The 21,478-nt window shown below is 38.9% G+C and overlaps 3 protein-coding genes across 5 annotated transcripts in view; 1 reads left to right on the top strand and 2 right to left on the bottom strand.

The window, feature by feature from the left end:
- LOC141913173 (cholinephosphotransferase 1-like) overlaps positions 1–375 on the bottom strand; it is a 28,795-nt gene extending 28,420 nt beyond the window's left edge. For all 3 annotated transcript variants that reach the window (XR_012620231.1, XM_074804640.1, XM_074804639.1), the window contains exon 1: positions 100–375. Coding sequence is in view for 2 of the 3 variants with exons in the window: in XM_074804640.1 (XP_074660741.1) it covers positions 100–324 (225 nt within the window). In the remaining variant the exon portion in view is untranslated. The remainder of the gene's footprint in view (positions 1–99) is intronic.
- A 1,172-nt stretch (positions 376–1,547) lies between these two features.
- On the bottom strand, positions 1,548–15,120 carry LOC141912948 (transcriptional activator Myb-like). Its single transcript, XM_074804384.1, has 17 exons — positions 15,077–15,120; positions 12,211–12,337; positions 11,624–11,773; positions 11,209–11,312; positions 10,630–10,758; positions 10,323–10,497; positions 9,512–9,720; positions 9,126–9,235; positions 8,128–8,315; positions 7,380–7,580; positions 6,688–6,833; positions 6,110–6,218; positions 5,531–5,620; positions 4,691–4,798; positions 4,044–4,175; positions 2,952–3,011; positions 1,548–2,870 (listed from the first exon to the last, which is right to left on the bottom strand). The coding sequence occupies exons 1-17, from the start codon at positions 15,118–15,120 to the stop codon at positions 2,757–2,759; spliced, it is 2,196 nt and encodes a 731-aa protein (XP_074660485.1). The 3' UTR covers positions 1,548–2,756.
- Positions 15,121–15,403: 283 nt separating this feature from the next.
- LOC141912734 (UPAR/Ly6 domain-containing protein crim-like) lies at positions 15,404–20,035 on the top strand. Its single transcript, XM_074804098.1, has 3 exons — positions 15,404–15,510; positions 18,186–18,320; positions 18,890–20,035. The coding sequence occupies exons 1-3, from the start codon at positions 15,459–15,461 to the stop codon at positions 19,159–19,161; spliced, it is 459 nt and encodes a 152-aa protein (XP_074660199.1). The 5' UTR covers positions 15,404–15,458; the 3' UTR covers positions 19,162–20,035.
- The last annotated feature ends 1,443 nt before the right edge of the window (positions 20,036–21,478 follow it).

A 21,478-nucleotide genomic window follows, 5' to 3' on the forward strand; every position in this document is an offset into this window, starting at 1 on the left:
CTATTAGCCTATTTTGATGTGGCCCAGATTGCATGATTTATGAAAGTGCTCGCATTATTTAGTTAAAGGCAAATGTATTGATTAAAATCAGAAACTTACTGGTTGAATCGCATCCGGACTATAATAAAACACTAACAACGACGTCGCTACGTTAATAAATAAACCGACAGATGTGAGAGCGTTCGGTGCCCAGTGCAGCGGTATCTGTTCGACCAACCATCTCCAAAACACTTGTAAATACGGCTCTATAATCGACACTCCTTCCGAGCTGTACTTGTGATCGGCGAGTCTCTTTAATTGAGCTGCAGATAGAATATCCGCCATCCTGAAAACGCCGCCGAAATAACTCTTGAATTTAGACGTTTCTTTCTTCGACGACATTATAAACAGAAGTAAATTTTACTTCCGGGTTGTACAGCTCGGTCTCGTGACGATCTCGACCGTTGAGTGCTGCCCCTATACAAAACGATAGCGGCGAAAACAGGAACTAATAATACACTCGCCTGCCAGACACTTTTTATAGGCACAAAGGACGAACTATTTACCGATTTGCGGGCCGGACATAGAACAATATTCTGAAATTCTTGAATCAACACTAGAAGTTTGCAACTGGCAATTCTTTACGTTGCCGATCATTATCATTAAAGAATTTGATAATGCTTCAGACCCGTGTCTTAAGCAATATCAAATTCTTTAATAATCATGTGATGTTTCACAGCGTCTAACTTCGTTTTTTGTCAAAAACTTGTACAACTGAAAAGAAAAATAATATTTCGCATTTTCTAGTTGGTTTTTGAACCGGTTGAATTGCCAGTGTAAAGCTGTTGCGCTGTTTTTGAAAATTTCAGAATATTTTCTGAGTCCGGCCCGCTTATCGGTCCTGAACTCAGGTAAAAGTGTCTGGCAGGCGAGTAAAAATTTAGTTCCCGTTTTTTCCGCTATCGTTTTACATAGGGGCAGCCCTTGACGGTCAAAACCTGACACTATGATGTTGGCCTGGTCCCATTCACTAGCATTTAAAACGTTCTTGTTGTATTTTCTGCTGGTTGAAATAAATTACTTTTACTGTCATTGCAAAAAAAATATTTGTAGATAACTGATAAAATGAATCAATAATTATACTCAACGATGATTCTCAATAATTCTGCAAATTTAGACACAATATTGAATCTACAAAAACTCAATTTGTTTAACTATCAATTTTGATTGATAGATGAATTCATGGCAGTTCAATTGGAGAACAATTGTTTTTGATAAATACAGGCCAAGGGCAGATTTCATGAAGATGGTTTTGTCTTTTGTTGTAGAACTTTTTTCAACGAATATTTTACTTTTTATGAATTGCAAAATGAAACTCACATTGGCCTTTCAGTATTTACAAGAAATTAAATAACGCAAGCAAACTGACAACATCAAAAATCAGTCAAACTAATTCTTTTATTTTCAAATTAAATATTTTACAATTTATCATTCATTCTCATATATAACATCTCCGCATCAAATACATCAAAATGCTAAAATTAGATTTGTATGTCTCTTTTATCCAGAAACAACTCCCGATGAAATTAATAATATATTAATCGATTCTTAAAATATTATAATTACTTAAGATAGAATCCAATAGAAAACAATTGCATTACAATGCTAACATATAATATCATTACGTATAAAATATCTCTGCGAAGCCATGCACCTGAAAAACTTACATTTCACAACAAAATCAAGTTACAAATTAAACTTTCGAATATTTCAATTACCAATTTAAATAACAATATTAGCGCCAGTGCAGTAGTAGACCACCCTCAAGTCAGATGTGTTTAACTCATGGGTCCACCTCCATAGTCCAAAAGTGGTCTCAAACCTAAGTAAGACTAATCTTAAGTTGCTTGCTAATATGGTCTAAAGTCAAAGCAGTGACTATGGAACTGGACCAAAGAGATACTGTAGTTAGTTACCTAATCGTTGGTGGTAAGCTTTTTATAATCGGATGGGTGGTTCGTGAAAATATCGTATCGTGAAATTAAACCACAGACAGGTTACTGGAGATACTGTAACTATTCAATCGACACACTTTTTGGAATATTCTATGGTTAAAAACATCCGATATGAGTGTAGTCTACTCACTGTGTAAAGCTCCCGGTGGATCAGAGTTACCATAGCTTCGATTTCTGTACATATTCTGCGAAGAGATATTCTTATATTTCCAATAAATATAAATAAGACGCAAATTATCTTACAGTTTAAATTACCATAGATTTCACAAGACACACTGAATAAAATTTGAGAATTTCATCTTATTTACAAGATATACATTTCATTACTCCTAGTATAATTAGCAGAATTATTTTATGCACTAAATAAGCTCTGGATATGCAAAGTTCACAAGCATCGTGTATTGAACATCATCTATTGTATCTCATAGTACAATCAACATGCATTGAACAGAATTTACTGTAATTGACCATACAGTCAACAAGCATTGAAAGCCAATTACTGTAACTGATGGTAAATAAGCATGCATATAAGATGGAATTTACCATAACTTACATTGAATGGAAATTTTACTGTCACAGTAGTTATACCATCCTAGGTCAACACTAAATACTCAATCATTACGACTATAGCACATTGAAATAATCTATATCTGAATTTTAAAACAAATCAATAAATAATTGAATAACTATCTGTTTCACACGCCGTGCATCATGCAGTAAACATCAATCTGATCACGATCGTGCCACGCCGTCCAATCGTCGTTACAGTTTTAACGACCTCGGTTTAATACAGTTCACCCACTGTCTCGCTATTTCAGTCATTTCGAGCTGGTCGGGCGTTTTTCCACAAGCGACGCGCTCGAAGCCAGATTTCCACTGTAAATAAACCATGATATTTTACTAGAAAGAGCGACCAGACGACTCTTACAGGGTGATCTAACGATTAACAATACTTACAGCATACATAGGGTTCTTAATCGGAGTCTCTTCAAATCGGATTTGTCTTTGCGTTTTCCTCTGCAAAATGAAATTCGAAAATAATGCGTTAAATGACTGAAAAAAAATGCAACAAGTTTCAGAAGCTGGTGAACAAACAACGGTAGACTTCGCCCAAGTTGGACTTTTTGGGACCGTAAAAATGTATCTGACTTTAGTGATATTCTGTGTTGGATGCTATTTACATCTCAAGTAGTGTCACAAAAAAGAATATTCAATCGAACATTAGGATCCAGTACCAAAGTTGTGAGCTCAGAACTCAAAACTCAGAACTGTGGAACCGAGTCCCGAGTTGAACAGTTTGAACTTGAGCGCGGTCTACTGTATCAACTTGTGTACACGACAAGTCGTAAGGGATCAATCATTTATTACGTACGCATGAAATTTGACTTTCTTTCTTAACCCCCCCTGTACACAAAATCAGCCATCTGTTCATGTAAATTAAGCATTACAGTACGCAATTGCACTTACCCCTCCCACCTCCCCTAATGCGTACGTAATAAGTGAATGATCCCTAAATGCGATCATCGTCTTAGCTATGACAAATTCAAAGCGTTCTACTGTAGCTGTAGAGTCAAACCATCGATATACCGCTCACATCGGTGCAGAACAATTTTGGGGGTATAGAGAGTATGGCGGTATATTGGGGGAGTTTTACTATGTGTTTGTTTAGAGATGTACATTGAGAAAGCCTGGCAGTAGGCGGGGGTGGCGGTATATGCAGGGCTGCCAACCTCTGAAAAGTGGAAAATCAGTAACAAATTGAATTATTCTCAGTAACATTTCATTGAAATATGAATGTTCAAATTAATCAGTAATCAACAGTCAGACCCTCAGTAACATCTTTCATATATCTGTACGAATCAAATAAATCAGTATTTCTAATTATAAAATATTAACAAATACTGAAAATCAGGAACAGTTGGCAGCTCTGTATATGGCAGGGCGGTATATTGGGGGTTGACTGTATTTCACAGATGAGACAGTGTGAGACTTAACTTCTGGTCTACTTAACAATTTAACATCGCAACATTTTTTAATTGAAGAACTCACCGATGATTTGCGTACGGATTTCGGCGTTTCGACCGAGAAAGCGTTGTTCAACGATAAATCTCGTTCGTTCAGATGTTTTATAATCGACGGAGGTGAGAATATAATACTCTCATCACCGATTAACGATTTACTCTGAAAATAACAATTCATAAACCGTTAATTAATGAAGTCATTTCAGACACCTTGATTCAGCTCTGAGTTTAACTCCATAGAGTTATAACATTGAAAATGTACCGATTTTAACTCAGAGTTAACTCAAACTCACAACTATGGAACAGGGCCCTTATCTACTAAATACCAGTCTGGACCCAGTTCCACAGTCATAGTCGAATAACCACACTCAAACGCGGAGAACAGATATAAGACCAAAACCCACCATATGCAGATTGAAAGTTTTAAAATCGAGAATTCATTCAATCAAAAATTGATCAAAAAGACACGACTAGAGATCTCTGGTGCGAGATCGAAACATTGTGCTTTTTAATAGACTTTTGATCGAATGAATTCTCGATTTCGAAACTTGTAATCTGTATATAGTGGGCTTTTCCCAGTTATGAGTTGAGATTTGACGTGAAACACATTGAAAATGAACTAATCTCAATCTCACTCTAACTGTGTAAATGGATGCTGGTTTTGTTTCTATTTACCGGTGTTTCTGGTAGCAACATCGGATTTCCGTTGAAAATGTCCATTTGACCGGGAGTCGACCATTTGTGTTCGAGAGATTTTCGCACTTTCTTCGCGGGCGAAACATTCTGAAATCAAGCGAAGTTACAGGATTACGACGCGATAGAAACATTCTCAATTTCCCAACGACGACTGTGCAGGGCTGTCAACTTCTTACAAGTGCTATCAGTAACAAATTGAATTTTTTACAGTATTATTACATTGAAATATGAAAGAAAATGTTCGAATCAATCAGTAATCAACAGTAAGACCTTCAGTAACATCTTTCATATTTCTGTTCAAATCAATCAGTAATCAACAGTAAGACCCTCAGAAACATCTTTCATATTTCTGTTCAAATCAATCAGTTATCAACAGTAAGACCCTCAGTAACACCTTTCATATTTCTGTTCAAATCAATCAGTAATCAACAGTAAGACCCTCAGTAACACCTTTCATATTTCTGTTCAAATCAATCACTAATCAACAGTAAGACCCTCAGTAACACCTTTCATATTTCTGTTCAAATCAATCAGTAATCAACAGTAAGACCCTCAGTAAAACCTTTCATATTTCTGTTCATATCAATCAGTAATCAACAGTAAGACCCTCAGTAACATCTTTCATATTTCTGTTCAAATCAATCATTAATCAACAGTGAGACCCTCAGTAACATCTTTCATATTTCTGTACGCATCAAACAAATCAAATCAGTATTTCTTGTTGTAAAATAGTAACAAATACTGAAAATCAGGAACAGTTGGCAGCTCTGACTGTGGACTTTATAGATGAAACACTGGTAAAATCCATCAAATTCTTACCTCCTTGTCGACTTTCCTCTTCACGGGATGAGTTTGTTCTTGTTTAATGACTTCGTTCAGATCAGCCACGTACTGAGAACGACTATCGGCCTAAAATTGAAACAATCGTCATCTTATTTTCCGTAAAAACTGATGAAACATTCATCGACGAAGACCCAAACCACTACCTAAGTACCATTATGCACATCCTCGCTTGGTAGGGGTCCGGTATCGCTCCCCGACTCGCTTCCACCAGCCCCCTGGCCTCACAAAGCGTGATTTCATTACAGGCGCTGTTGCGCATGTCGTGTATCGATTTGCGAAATACTTCCTTCTTCGTTCAGTGATTGGTCCATTCAAGGAGAATTCCAACAGAAGCCTCGTCGTTTGTAACAAACGCTGTTAGGTACCACCGTATTCTGTTCGGCCGGTAACGACTCGCGCGGTTAAGGGTATCGGGGAATGACTTAAACTTAGTGAGTTCGAATCCCTTGATGGGTGAAGATGTGTGATGCTCATACATTAGCGCCTTATAACATCACGGAATAAAGATTGTCCGTATTAGCCCCCCCCCCCCCCCGAAATCAAGGAGAAACGTACCGTCTTTATCATCGATCCACTTTTCTTCTCAACTTCAGCCAGCGCGTTTTTAAATGGGGTCGGAGTTCGCGGCGTCACTTCAAGAATTTCTTCTTTAGATTTCGGCGTCCTTTAAATACATAAAACGCGTTAAGTAATGTCGAGATCAGATAAAAATGTCTTTACGAGAAAAGGCGCTTCGACAATTCGACAAGAAAGATCCCGGCATTTTTATACAGGAAAAGATCCTTCGCTTCTATAGAAAAAGATCTCCGCACCTCTATATAAGGAAAGATCCCAGTACATCTATACTAAATTCTGACTGCCTTTCAGAACGTATTCGTTACAATAGATCTGTGCATGGTTCCCACAGTTGCACGAATTAAAAATTCGCAGATTCTTCCCAAGTATTTCAAGGGTGATTTTTAAATACAGTCAACATTTTAATGGCAACTGGTTGATAAAGATGATTCTTGAAGGAAATTGCTGAAGAAAGTTGCACTTGGCAAATACAATACGTGAAATGTAAAGGAATTTCCCAAATATTTCCCTGATTCGAGGAACATTTTTCAAATTCTGTCTATGTATTTCATGCTGACCTGTTTTGTAATTTAGGAGTATTGATCGTATTGGATTTGTTATCAGCGTGACACGTGTTGATCGGGGTCGCGCTGAGGACGTCTCGACAGATCGGCGTCGACGTCAACTGTCCGTTTCCAAATGGTACGTCGGGACTATTCAGAAACTGAAATACAAAACAACAAACAATTACCGGTCAATTCAACTACCGTAATCAGTTTATAGGAACTAGTGATCTGTCTAGAACTCTCTTGGTTCAACAGTGTCAAACTTCTATTAACCACATTTCTCAGTTTTATGCTTAATCTCGAATTTCAAATTTCAACGATTCATATGTCAAACAGTGTGGCCACTTTTATTTGACTCGCTTTTCCACCCCGACCATTCCCCGACATGTGCTTCGTTTTCTCTGAATCGAACCGCTAAAGTTACAATCAATGAACGCAGTCAAATACATAAGACATAGACGGAAGCTGTTTAATTTTTTATACACAATATAGGCCTAGCTGTCTCAACAAATTTCCCTGATTTTCAGCTATTTTTACTAAAGTCCCTGACATTTTTTAAAGAATAGTAAATTTCCTGACTTTTCCCTGATTTCCAGGTAAGCGGCCTCTCCGTCTAATGAGTTGTCAGTATAAACTAGTGATAAGTTGCAGCTGTGACCGATACTCAGCGGTTAACGTAACTAGAATTGTTCAGTTGCACCCACCTGTGACGGAGAGAACGGCAGATTTTTAATCGGCGTTTTGTTCGGTGTTTTAGGTTCCTCTTTCAGCAGTTCGATGGTAATGCTGTCCGGTAAGAGCGGTTCACAGCTCTGATCTATCGAACCGCTTGTTAAGGTCTGTTTATAATCATCCGCGTACAATATCTGTTCCGTATGTAATCGACGTACGGCCATCGCATCTTTCTGTTTGTGAAATAGACGAAAACATAATTTTGAGTGCGATATGTTTTATATTACGATGTTGTACAATCAAATTGTACACATTTGCTACCAGCTAAGAGGTTCCGCCATCATCGCCACTACGAGTTATTTCATAGTTTCCAGTTCTGCCATCATTGCCCCTACAAGTTATCTGATAGTTCCAGTTGTACCATCATTGCCACTATGAGTTATCTGATAGTTCCAGTTCTGCCATCATTGCCACTATTAGTTATCTCATAGCTGATCCTTCTTAATTTCTGTTAGATATTTGCACTCTGGCGCACGGGAATGACACAGTTCCTTCATTGGATGGCAATGTGAACAAACACTGCTTCATTCTCAATTTTGAATTTTGAACGAAGGCCACCTTTGTAATAGCTCTATTCATTGTCAGTAATGAGATAATGTGCAGCACTGTATAACCATGATGGTAGCAAATGTGTTTTAAAACCCCTTGGACTGAGAGAACACTGACTTTAATTGAACAATGGCTGAATTGAATGAACAATCGAATGACGCATCATTTTACCTGAGTTTCTTTCTCTTTCTTGTGTTCGCGACTCTTACGCAGTATTGTAGGCGGGGTTCGCGGCGGCTGATCTCGACTCTTCGACTCGGGAGTCTCAGCGGGAATCGTAGTCTCGGCAGCAGTCGTCACAGTTGTATTCAATGATTTCGGTTTTAATGCACCGATTCCATTGCCATTCAACGTATAACCTGTAATAGAGAGATTAATTACTGTATAATGAGTTAGGTCAGGGAAAGTAGTCACGGGTGGTGTCCCAAGCCCCGCGAACTCAGTATGGCGATTGAGTTAGGTCAATGAAAGAAGTCAAGTGCAGTGCACCAAGCCCTGCGAACTCAGTATGGCAATTGAGTTAGGTCAGGGAAAGTCGTCAAGGGTGGTAGGGGTGGATCCAAGCCATGTATGGAAGGGTAGCACCTGATGAAAAGGGCAATAATTATCGCAAAGAGACACTATCCACCAGTTCCTTCCCAGGTAAATTTCTAAAATAAGCCTTTGCAGTGATGCAGTTTCCAAGCATTTGAACTAAGACTAAGACTAAGACTAACATATTGAATGTTGAATGTCCTCAGATGATTTTAGAGGGTAGCACGTGCCCCAGGTGCAACCCCCTGGATCCGCGCCTGGGTGGTGCACACAGTTCATTACAGCATTATTGCTGATCCAAATGCGATGATGTATTCAATGCCGCTTTGAATCCATTTTCAAGGCTATTTTTATTGCCAATATACTAATTTTCAGATGGAATCAGAGTCAATTCAAATAGCAGTGTTTTCAATAAGAGCCAGGTCCCAGACCCGTCTGTCGTTTGTAAAGGACCCGCCTGTTTTTTCAAACCAGCTTTCGTTTCAGGTACTGTGACATATTATGGGACCATCCTGTTTTTCAAAGGGACCTGGCTTGTTAATTTCTTATTGAAAACACTGAATAGACACGAAAACACTGGTAGAAATCATAATCTGGAAGGTCAATGGGAGTTGGTTATATTATAAGTGACATACCGGTGCTTTTAATCTGTTTTTGTTTCGAGGTATCGTCTTCACCCATCAATATATCGTACGTCGTCATATCTGTATTACCGATCATCTCTTCGAATCCATCTCCGACGCCCCTGTTTAATAATACAGTACATAACTGACATATACGCAAGGCTACTGCAGTGGACATACACCTAGATTCAAAGCCTTTAAGTTTTTACAGGACAGCCTAGATTCTAAGTCTTTACGTCTTTATAGGACCACTTAGATTCTAAGTCTTTAATTCTTTACAGGACCACCTAAATTCTAAGTTTTTCCGCAGATCACTGACTACTTCAATGTAGTGGTGATCACCGTGAAGTCCTGTTGAATAAACAGTAACCCCTGTAATCGAAACAAACTGCACTTACTTCAGCGGCGATAGAATACTGTTGACAGTCGGTAGATGTACCCGATTTTCTAGTTTGATGTAATTAGATTGCGTAGTTTGTCGAGTCGAGGAGAGCGGTTGAGACGACGGCTGTTGAACGATTTGCCAAGTTTGCGGAGTCGTATACATTCCTGTCGATGGGTTGTACGTACAATTACCGGGTACGATGATCGTGTTCGGAGGGGCAGTCTGAAATGAGCGACATTAATGTAAATTTCAATAGTAATAAACTACCAAAATCGACTATATGACGGTATATCAATCTGAAGCCCCGATTGACCCTGTACTCTAATACCGTCATCTGGGCTTTACCACGTTCAGTGCCTCACCCTAGATAGCTTTATCGATGAAGTAACAAGTGAAGTAAGAATGAAGTAACGAGTGAATTACGAACACCAGGGGCTAGTTGCTTAACTCAATAGTTGGTTCAATATAACTGTCAAATACTGCAGTGTCAACCCCAAATTTTGAGAAACTGACCCCAGACATTTGAAAGTGATCATCTCGATTTCCCTTTGCACTAATGGAAGTCTGAAAGGGGGTTGAGGGGCAAATCCGGGGTATGATTCAGGGAGGTGTGCACCCTCAAAAATGACTTTTCTTAGAAGGTGCAAATCCTAGGGATGCTTTCAAATTCACCAAGAACCTTAGTGTCTGATGTACCACAGTGGGTGTACACGTAGGGCAACTTTGATCACTGCGTGGAGACAGCTACACTGCCAGGACTTGGTGAAGTTTCAGGCTGCCGATCGCAAACATCGAATAAACGATATAATAAGAAAGATACTAACTGCGAACGCTTGATTAGGGAATAATTGCGGAGCGCGTTGTAACGCGTTATTATCAGCGGTCTGATACATGTTGCCCGTCGTCGCCGCGTAAACTCTCTGCCTTTCGTATTCCTCCTCGTTCTCGAATTTACGTCTCATCGTCGAATTCCAGTGATTCTTAATCGCGTTATCCGTTCTGAATAAAAACACAGCGAACATCAAACATTTCAAGTCGTCAGCAGTCGTTGTCATCCAAATAGGACACATTGGTGACCCGATTAGTTTTCTTAATAGTTGTTTCGATGATGAATCAACTTTGATAATTTACCTTCCCGGAAGATATTTCGCGATCTCTGCCCAGCGATTACCGAGTTTTTTGTGTAGATTATAAATCAACCGGTCTTCACCTTCCGTCCACGCGCATTTCTTTATATCGGGGTTTAGATGATTGTGCCACCTAAAAAATTCATCAAATTTCAAACATATTTTATGATTCAATCATATGTTGTTCTGAAGGGTTCTTACGCAGATCATGGAATCCAAGTCCAAAATTCTCCTACATATATTTCCCCAATTCCCTGATTAAATCAAAACGATATCCTCAGTCGGGGGGGGGGGGGGCTGTTTCTTATCGAGAGGTTACGTATGCCACTCGAGCAAGATCAAGAAGATGCCAAACATTCAACATTTCAAATTCCCGGATTTTCTCTTGATCGGTCAGAGAACCTGGATTCTGGATCGTTGGTCAGAGAAATTTTTTTGCAACTACTATCCATAAGTCTGAAACTGGTGTCTAAATTCATTTTGAAAGCCATGCTGATCTTTGGGAGAACCCGGTTTTTCAGAAAGCCCAGCTGATCTGTGGGGGTACCCAGTTACTCTCAGCAGTAAAATGCATTATACTGACCGTTCTCGACATTGTTTTCCGGTTCGACCCTTCAGATGTTTAGATATGAGGGTCCATCTTTTCGGTCCGTATTGATGAACTAACTGCATCACTTTCTCATCTTCCTGGAAAGTAATAATAAAATAATATACATCGATATCAATCATTTGCAAACTTTGAGAGATGATGACTGATACACTACGCTACATCGAAATATTAGGTATGTTTCTCTGATGACGAGATTAAGATTCATCTCAAAATTAATTAAGACTTATAAATCAAATAAAAGATAAAATTAAATGTAGATAAATATCATCAATGTAAATTGTTTATCGACTTAGAGAACTGACTCGGGTGGTGACTGACTACAAGAATTTTTCTTCTATAAAGGTTGAATTTTTGTAATTATTTCGACAACTTGAATTGTTTGTCCTACCTCTTTGGTCCACGGTCCTTTAATCAGATCAGGATTCAATACTTTGTACCATCTATGTTGACATTGACCCTCGGTTCGATCGGGGAAATAATTACAAACATTTTTCCATTCGAGGCCGTAGTTCTCGACTACTTTACGTAACCTGTCGTCCTACAAATCAAAACACGAGTTCAAATACATAGAATAACTCTTATGTAGACAGGGGAATTTTGTTGCTTCAAAAGCTTGTAATACCCTCATTAAGCCTATACATCCTAAGGCATGACATTTCGAACATAGGTTCGATGGATCATAAATTTCAATGAAAGCAAGGAGCTACCATAATACCAGGACGTAATTGAGGGGGCCATGGGTAAAAGAAACCATAAAAAGTTTCGCAGATCACAAGGATCCCAATAACCAGGTGCTGGGTACTATCTAAATAACTAATAATCATGTTACTCTTCTGAAAGTCAATGTTGGTGAACATTCTAGTTTTGCGTCACTTCTGGCGTTAATGTTGTCGTTCATTTCTAGAACTAAGATCTGAGCGCACGTTTGCGATTACTAGTTCAACAAGATTACAACCATAAAACACAAACTCTCACCTCTTCTTTCGTCCATCGTCCTTTGTTGAGGTTTTTCTTGCGTAATATCTGCGATTGATAATCGTGGTCGGGATGTTCGGAGTCGGCATCGTCGGTATCGCTGTCGCAACTACCGTGTCGGACGCTCCTGTATAGAATAATAAACAACACTCGAAATATCGTGAACGTAGAAGTTTTCAACTCCGTCCTAATTAATCGGAGAACTTCTCTTACCGTAGAATACTGTACAAAACTGCGTTAGACATTAAACAAATCTTTTCCTAAATTCTCGATATATAAAATCCTAAATATATCAAAATTGCATGCACGCTTCGGACTATGCTCAAATGATGTTGACTGCTCGAATTCTCATAACGTAATAAAATTCACCGTCAAATATTTCTATAAATAACGCGCGGGGGCATTTTACCGCAGATGACAGATGCACAATGCTTTCTAGGCTAAAATCCCATTCTAAAATTTCGAGTCTAAAATGATCTAACTCTAAAGAGCCGGCGTACACAATAGACGGATATCAATGATTTCAGTTTATTCTATTAACAACTTGTCATTGTGCTCCGACATTCCTTTGTAAACATACAGTTTACGAGAGCAGAGAGCAGGAGCCCGTTTCGTATTTCCTTGGAAACAACAACCTGTTTGAGAGCGACGTGTCCAGGCCCGTGATGCGTAAGTAGCGATGAGGGCAGCTTCCAGGCTGCCGAGAAGAATACGATCAGATCCTCTTATTCAGGGCGGAAGTATTTAAACAGTTCAGAAAAACTGCGCAAATACAATTAAGCAAGCGTCGAATAACACTATTTTCAGCTCCTTGATTTTTCGCGCATGATTCTATTGCGTAAAAGCAGCGAAATCCGAGCTTGGTTAAATACAGTGGAGGATTATTAACGTTTAAACCGATGTCATGTACTAGAAGAGACAGGATTTGCATTCATGATCTAAGGCACAGTGTTGTCAAAGTCCAGCCTTAATCATTTTCTCTCCATAACAGAAGTGAACAAACAAATCGTTGTTTGTTATAGTAATTGAATGTTTACATCATGAAACCGATTATTAATTCATCAATTACATTATTCATCCTTTTATTCACCACAAAAACTTAGATAAATAACTACAATTAACAACACTACAATTAGCAATAATTAATTAGTTGCATGGTAGTGACAGGTGTGATGGCTTGAGGTAGACAAAGTTTTTGTCTGGAGGCACCCCTGCCTTGGGTACCTGCCATAAATCACGACCAATTAAAAGTCCAATCTACTGTCTGATGATGTAAGTTGTAATTATCTCCAAGGGTGTGTGAAAAGCATGTCTCTTGATTGTGGACAAACAAATATAAAAGCAAATTCTGGAATACATATTCTCTTTGTATTAAACCAGCAGGCGCTGAAGTCACATGTGTGCTTAACATGTCCACACTCATAAATACTACATATACAAAACACACTTCGATGAAAAAGAGAAAACTACAGAATAAATCACATTTCCATCCAAGAAGATTAGTATAGGAATGTCTGAGAATAATTGAAAATAAACGAGATAATATTCATGGTAGAATAGCCCAATCATTACGTATAATTCTCATTTGACAACTGGTTAGTCTCTCTAGTGAGAGAAATTAACGTCCCTCAAATGTCTAAAAACAAAATTTTCAAGCCTGGGGTGTTTGTTTTAAACTAGACCTGCACATAGGCCTAGACCGATGTATCCTATCTAGGCTAAAGCCCGGTGACACTTCCTCATAGGACTGACTGATCACCGACTCTTTTTTTAGTCGATCTATCTGTTTTCACGACAGATGAAAACTGCTTTGTAAATTAAGGCGCGTTAGGTGCAATTCTTGCTGCACCAATTGCCGATTTTTGAATTTACCTCAATATTGTCAAAAACATAGTACCGGTAGGCCAGTAGAAAAAAAAACGTATTTTGCCGATGCAGTTGCTACAGTTCCAACGCCGCTGAGATTTGTTTGACGGTAAAAGTTTTTAAACTACCGACAGATCGATGCATCTTGGCCTAAATCTGGAAGCTATGATAATTCATCCTCAAACATAATAATAGAGTAAAACATATTAACAGGAAGGTAGAAATAACCATCACTCATAAAACTGTGAATAGAGTTGACTGCATGTTAATCACCTGTGGTAAAAGGAAAGAATGTGACCTTCCATTGTTAGCGTTCAACAATAGAGCTCTACACCTGTCACTAAGGCAGCAGGATATATGGGACATCCTATCTCATCTATCTGACCTAGCCGTCCTTGCCCACTATCTCTTGTCCAGTAGGCCTATAAGCAACTTGAAATACTTTTCGGAATTTGTGAAGCGAACATTTTTACAACTAAGAAACACAACAACCCAAAAGTTCGGAAATCCACTAAACAAATGCGATGAAAATACAAGCCTAATACTCTGCGCCCTGACGACCACTGGCACTATGCTCACGCGAGCGAACTCCGACCTAACTTATAAAAACTTTTCTACTTTTTTCCTGCTTGCTTACACACTGTCTGCCTGAGAATTTAGTTCAATCCTAAAATCTTAATTCTTGAATAATACTACGCCTACGTCTACGAGGTAGACTGCACAGTCAAAAAAGTACCCATATGGCCATGGCATGTCTGACACATTAATAAATAAGGCCACAAAAATACCTTACAAAAAACTTTTGTTGAATACAATACCAAAATACAAACAATTATAAACTGTTCAAAGAACGTAAAGATCAACAGAAATACTTCAATCAATATGTAGTAAGTAAACAATAAGAACATTCATTTCAAGAGTTAGTCGAACAGACTAAACGACCCTGACGAGTAAACTTAAATTTTCTCAGCAGTTTATAGTTTTGAAGGCACAAACTTACCCGATAAGCGGCGCATTTGACGAATAAACGACGAAGTTCTCCATAATTGGTGCGCAACAATGAATCAGTGCCGAATTTCTCGGTGATTTAATTAGTTAGATGTAATTAGTGCGCGACGGATGAGAATGAAAGGATCCACTCTCTGAAGTGTGTGTAGTAAAATCCGAGTCGCCATTCTTTGTTGTATCTGGCGCCTGATAATACAACGAGATCGCTGATTGGACGAATAGATTAATACAAGACGAACGCCGATTGGATGACCTACATAGTCGACTGTGGCAATAGAGGTTTCTGACCCCGACCGGCTGGTATCGCCATCTAGCATCATTTCGTGGAAGCTATTATTAGTCAATGGGTGTAAACTATTATTGACGTTTGAAAGATGTATTTACAACTGATCGGTGCCGTGTTTTGTGTTTTATTCGTAGCCAGAAGTAAGTTTTCATAACTAGCAATTATTAGAATCGTAATTCATTCGTATTTGATCGCTTTATTAAACCGAAAATCACTCGCGAAATGGTATTTTCGGTTGTTTTTCTCAGTGCTGCCACCTACTAAAAAAGCCTACTACTAATTGCACTATAGGCGTTTTTACGAGCATACGATTTGATTGAAGAAATCGATGGTTTGGTTAATCATGGTGACATAAACATGGCGACGTTGTCATTGAGAAAGCTTTTATCTTTATCTCAACTAGCTCACAGGGGCTCGTTACGATAGCTGGGGGTCAAAATCAAAGATTTGACCCAGTATCCTAGGTACCACCTATAAAAAAAGAAAAGGGAGCTAACATTTTGACATACTAGAATTGACCTTCTCATTTCAATCGCTCATAACTTCGTAACCCATCGACCGATTCGCTCGAAATTGGTTTCGTTTCATTCCTAAGAGGTTACTTTTTCGTTTGAGACCTTCCGCGACAAAATCGGATAAGAGACACCCGAGAAATCACGACTCTTACCGAAAAAACGAGTCAAAATAGCCAAAGCCGGAATTACTAGGACGTCTCGGAGTAGTCGATTCCCGACGAAAAACGATGAGTTGACGCGGTTCCCGGACGTTAATCTTCACATATCATACATCGCTGGAAAGCTTATGAACTGACCTTATTGAAAAATGCGTTTATTTGATAATCTGTTCCGAAACCGGCGACAAGCGAGGTGATAATACGCACCGAACCGATAAATACGCACTTTAAGCGTCACTGAACCGCCATTGAGGGTGTGACGTCACGGGCTCTGAGGACTGATAAATTCGCGATACGTGATTGGTCGACTGAATATGTCAATTATCTAGCGTTGCATGCTGGGATTTCTCATGACGTCACGCAGTTAATGGCGGCCGGAATACACTTGGAAATCGTATTTATCGCATCAATCTGGATTATCAGCTCGCCAGTCGCGGGTATCGGAACGGATTATCAAATAAACCCGTCTTTCAATAAGGTCAGTTCATAAGCTTTCCAGCGATGTATGATATGTGAAGATTAACGTCCGGGAACCGCGTCAAATCATCGTTTTTCGTCGGAAATTGAGCACTTCAAGCCGTCCTAGTAATTCCGGCTTTGGATATTTTGACCCGTTTTTTCGGATTTGAGTCGTGATTTCTCGGGCGTCTCCGGTCCGATTTCATCGGGGAAGGTCTCAAACGAAAAAGTCACCTCTTAGGAATGAAACGAATCTAATTTCGTGTAAATCGGTCGATCGGTTACGAAGTTATGAGGGGTTGAAATGAGAAGGTCAATTCTTGTATGTCAAAATGTTAGCTCCCTTTTCTTTTTTTATTGGTGGTACCTAGGATACTGTGTCAAATCTTTGATTTTGGACCCCCAGCTATCGTAACGAGCCCCTGTGAACTAGCTGGACGGTAGTCAGTAACCTGTCTGTGTGGTTTAGTTTTACGATCGGATATATTCACAAACCACAGTCAGGGCCACCTTCGGTTATCTGAGTTATCTGACTATAGTCGAACTAAACGAAACCGAATGTCCGTTAGTCCGAACTATATTCCGGAAATAGTTCGAAAATCAAGCGCATTCGGTTATTAGTTCCGACCACCAGTCAACTAGATACGAAAACCGAATTTGGCCCAGGAATGGGATGGTCATTTTTGCATGCAATCTTTGTGAGTCAATTTGACTCACGAGTAATTTGCCTGGCATTTCATTGACATTGTCTCTTAAGATATCCGTCTAATTTTTGTTGTAATCAACGCACAACAGATTCGTAGTTTGTTTGATTGATACCTATAACACCTCACCTGACGATCTTAATCCATGTGCAAATCAGCCATAAAGTGAGAGTAAATTTCCGTCAATTCAACGGCGGCCATTTTGAAAAGTTGATGAGGGTGCTGGCATGTGTGGACTGAGGCCAGGACAACAACACAAACTAACGAAACGAAACGACGAAATTGAAAAAAATTGCGGAATCAACACTAATTCATATTTTCCTTCAACCAGAATTTATTAGTTTATTATTTATTATGGAAAACACGAAGATTTGAAATATAAGTTGGAAAACTATTAAAAATAAAAATTGTCTTTTCGTTTTGGAAGTTTTATATAAATCCTTATAGGTCACCTTGTCTATCATGCCACATGTATGCAATACAGAGAAATGGCAGAAATTGTAGAGAAATTGATTAATTTCTCAAAATAATGTTGATTAATCGCTCGAAACATACATAAAATTGGATTATTTCGAAAGGTACCCATGTTAGTTTGTGAATTAAGCCATTAATTGTGGACTGAAGTGAATAGAAGGTATATGTTTGAAGTGTTACTTCTTTCAACCGTGTTTTGGCCCTTGTCATCCCTAACGTTGGTGCAAGCCCATCCGATTATAAAAAGCTTACCACCAACGATTAGGTAACAAACTACCGGGACGGGTGCCACCCTTCTTGAAAATCAAATTGTTCGCGGTCGAGTTGGTCGACTATTGAGAAATCCTACCACCAGAGGACAGGGTGACAATCAGAATCACTTGCAGAGCGAATTGGATGATATGAAAAATCGGTCGGAAAACCTCGTTCATAAAAACACCGATTTCGAAATCGGTGTTCGTATAAACGCCAATTTAATTATTTTTATGTTCTTCTATCATTAAAGGTGATGCTTTTTGGTGTTTTGAATGCGACAGTTCTGATCCAGGATGCGGTCAAGAGATTGATATCATGTTAGAGAGATGGAAATTGTGTGCGGGGCCGCCGTATTACTGTATGAAAGTTATTGAAAGAATTGGCAGTAAGTATCATCCGTGAAGGCCAGAGTGTGGTTACTAACTTGAGTCCAAAAGTCGTCTTAAATCCTAAGACCAGTCTTAAGTTGTTAGACGGACTGAGCTTGAACTGGTCTTGTTAGATCGGTTATAGAACCAAAGTGAGCTTAGACTGGTCTTGAGCTGTTGGATAGGCTACGGAACCAAAATGATCTATGACTGGTCTTAAGTTGTTAGATTGGCTATGGAACCAAAATGATCTAAGACTGGTCTTAGGTTGTTAGATTGGTTATCAAACCAAAATGAGCTTATACTGGTCTTGATTTGTTATCGAACCAAAATGAGCTAAGACTGGTCTTAAGTTGTTAGGTCAGTTATTGAACCAAAACGAGCTTAGACTGGTCTAAAGTTGTTAGACGGTTTAAATTATAGAACCAAAATGATCTAAGACTGGTCTTAAGATGTTTGATTGGTTATAGAACCAAGGCGATCATCTTAGACTGGTTAACTTCAACTAACTTCCGAGCGACTGACTCCTTCTGTCTGTCAGCTCAACTAGTTCATAACTGGTAAAAATTGCGCCCTCTATTTTCAGGTAACGTACACATCACTCGTGGTTGTATGGAGATCTTCATGCGTAACACCGATTACCGTTTGGACATGCCGACAATCCGTCGCCATAACTACTGTTTACCTGGTCGTAACGTCGACGTAGAACATGGGGCTAAGCCGAACCCTTACGTCGATCGGCAGTACTGTTTCTGCAACGATTACAACGGTTGTAATCCGGCGAATACCGTCCGTTCCAATCTGATTCCGATCTTCGTTCTGACGATTCTTACGTCGATTCTGCTACGATTTAGATAAAGTACAGTTTTACGTTCGAACGCCGTCCACAGCAGAATTCTAAACTTGTTTGTATTTCGTGGGTTTAGCTTCCTTCGAAGACGGGGATTTATACCTGATTGGCATTGTGAGGTCATGGCTGCCTGTCGGAAATCATGATCTATTTATATTTAAGCTGTGAATTTGCCTCATTGATTATACATCAGGGCCCGGTTCCGCAGTTGTGAGTTAGAGTTAACTCTGAGTTAAAGTTAGTTAATTTTCGATGTTTTAAAAATCAAATTTAACTCAGGGCCGTGGAACCGGATCCTGGCAATCTGATTGGAACCACACGTTTTTGTGTGGCTAATCAGGAAGGGGTTTATGACTTGGCCGTATTGGATGCCATCAGGTTTGAATTGACTTTGCCGAGGGAGGAGGGGATGTGTCAAGGTTAGGACTAATAAACTTTTATGTTTACCCTAAAACTGACCTAAAGGAGATATTATATATAAGGCACAACTAAACATGCATATCATAAGTATCGCTTTATAATTATTTATTTTATCTGTATTTATGTCTTAGGGTAGCGCCGGGCCATTAAGGGATGTCACATATCAGTTAACATGTAAATAAGGGGGAGGCACTTAATTGATTATCATCCATCAATCAATAAATAATGTAGATATAATGATGATTTTATAAGATATGTAAATTATTTTTTACAAATCAGAATTTTTTTATCAAATTAAACTGTATGTGATACAAATGTATAAGGATTAGGTTTTAGCATACAGTTACTGTATGTTAGTCGACTATAAATCATGGGCAAACATTCCATTTTATACACGTATTGTCATCGATGATGTTTTTATGCTTATGAATATTTCTATCAAATAAATGTATCTTCTGTATTTAACACCTATTAACTGGATTTTGTTCATTTTATTACAATTGAACTGATTTCTGTTTACGGTTTTCAAGTATGACATTGTTGAGGAAATACCGGTACTAGTCTTATTCCCCTCGTGTACCACAGTACATGCAAGTGTTCCAGACTATGAGAAATCCTACAAACCAGAGGACAGTGTGACAATCGGACGTTTGAAAATCCTACAATAGGACTAGGTGTTCATCAAACTGTATTGAGAAATCTACCAGCAGAGGACAGGGTGACAAACAGGCATCCTACCAGAGGACAAGGTCTCCACCAGACTATATATATCGAAATATCCTACCAGCCAAGGACAGTGTGACAATCGGGTATTTGAAAAATTCTACCACCAGGGCCCAGTTTCACGAAAAAGTTTAAGGGGGTCATTCATTTATTACGTACGTATTAAAGGAGGGGGGAGGGGTCAGTGCAATTGCGTACTGTAATGCTTAATGTATACGAAAAAACGGCCGATTTTGCGTACAGGGGAGGGGGGTTGAAAAATTCAAATTTTATGCATACGTAATAAATGAATGATCCCTAGCCCAAAATGGTTAAATTTGAATTGTTGTCCTCATTGAAGATATGAAATAACCAATAGCAATTACACCAAAAATTTGACCTTTTTGTGAAACTGGACCCAGAGGACAGTGACAATCTAGACCATTGACAAATCCTACAAGAGGACAAGGTGTCCATCAGACTATTGAGAACACCAGAGGACAGGCTGACAATCAGACTGAGAAATCCTACTACCGGTACTAGAGGACAGTGACCATCAGGCTACAAGTATAACCTAACACAGGGGCACTATCAGACTACAATCCTACTCACTAGGAGAACCCTGCAATTGAAAATAATGAAACAGTTTTTAATAGAACAGCACACATTTATTTCTATCTACCATTTAGAACATTATATTCATAATTTCATGGAATCCAATTAAGAAAATTGAGATCAAAATGAAGATTTATTATTTTCAAACCTGGAAATAACTCAATTTATCTACGAGTACAATACATCATTAACATGATTATATATACGATGAGTCTGCTATGATACAGTTTAATCAGCTGATTTCGATGCCTAATAAGAAACTGACAGTAACGAAGGGTCTCATTTGAAAACAACTGCGCACAAAAAATTGCCATTTCTGATCTCCATTCGTGCGTACATCGTAAACGATCCCGAAGTTCGGACACCTCCCCTACTCGTCAATCTCTTCAAGTTATCTACAAACTCTAAAGCTGTGTCTTTACCAGAGTAGCGTTTCCAACTCACTGCCCCGACTGACCGTGAATACTAGACATGGGTTTAACGGGATGATAATCTAATATATGGAGCCATTTACTCGTAACAGGGTTTCCAGTGGTAAGACCAGGACAAAAAGAAGTATAAGTAGGACTTCTTCGGTAAAATGACGTC

Source organism: Tubulanus polymorphus, chromosome 11, assembly GCF_964204645.1.
Source record: "Tubulanus polymorphus chromosome 11, tnTubPoly1.2, whole genome shotgun sequence".
NCBI classification, from domain to species: Eukaryota; Metazoa; Nemertea; class Palaeonemertea; order Tubulaniformes; family Tubulanidae; genus Tubulanus; species Tubulanus polymorphus.

Excerpts from the sequence above, each read along its gene's own strand:
- LOC141912948 (XM_074804384.1), bottom strand. The coding sequence starts at position 15,120 with ATGGAGAACTTCGTCGTTTATTCGTCAAATGCGCCGCTTATCGG. Across the intron at positions 9,721-10,322 it reads TCCCTAATCAAGCGTTCGCA|ACTGCCCCTCCGAACACGAT; the intron begins GTTAGTATCTTT and ends CGCTCATTTCAG. Across the intron at positions 2,871-2,951 it reads TTAAGAACCCTATGTATGCT|TGGAAATCTGGCTTCGAGCG; the intron begins GTAAGTATTGTT and ends GTTTATTTACAG.
- LOC141912734 (XM_074804098.1), top strand. The coding sequence starts at position 15,459 with ATGTATTTACAACTGATCGGTGCCGTGTTTTGTGTTTTATTCGTAGCC. Across the intron at positions 15,511-18,185 it reads TGTTTTATTCGTAGCCAGAA|GTGATGCTTTTTGGTGTTTT; the intron begins GTAAGTTTTCAT and ends CTATCATTAAAG. Across the intron at positions 18,321-18,889 it reads AGTTATTGAAAGAATTGGCA|GTAACGTACACATCACTCGT; the intron begins GTAAGTATCATC and ends CTCTATTTTCAG.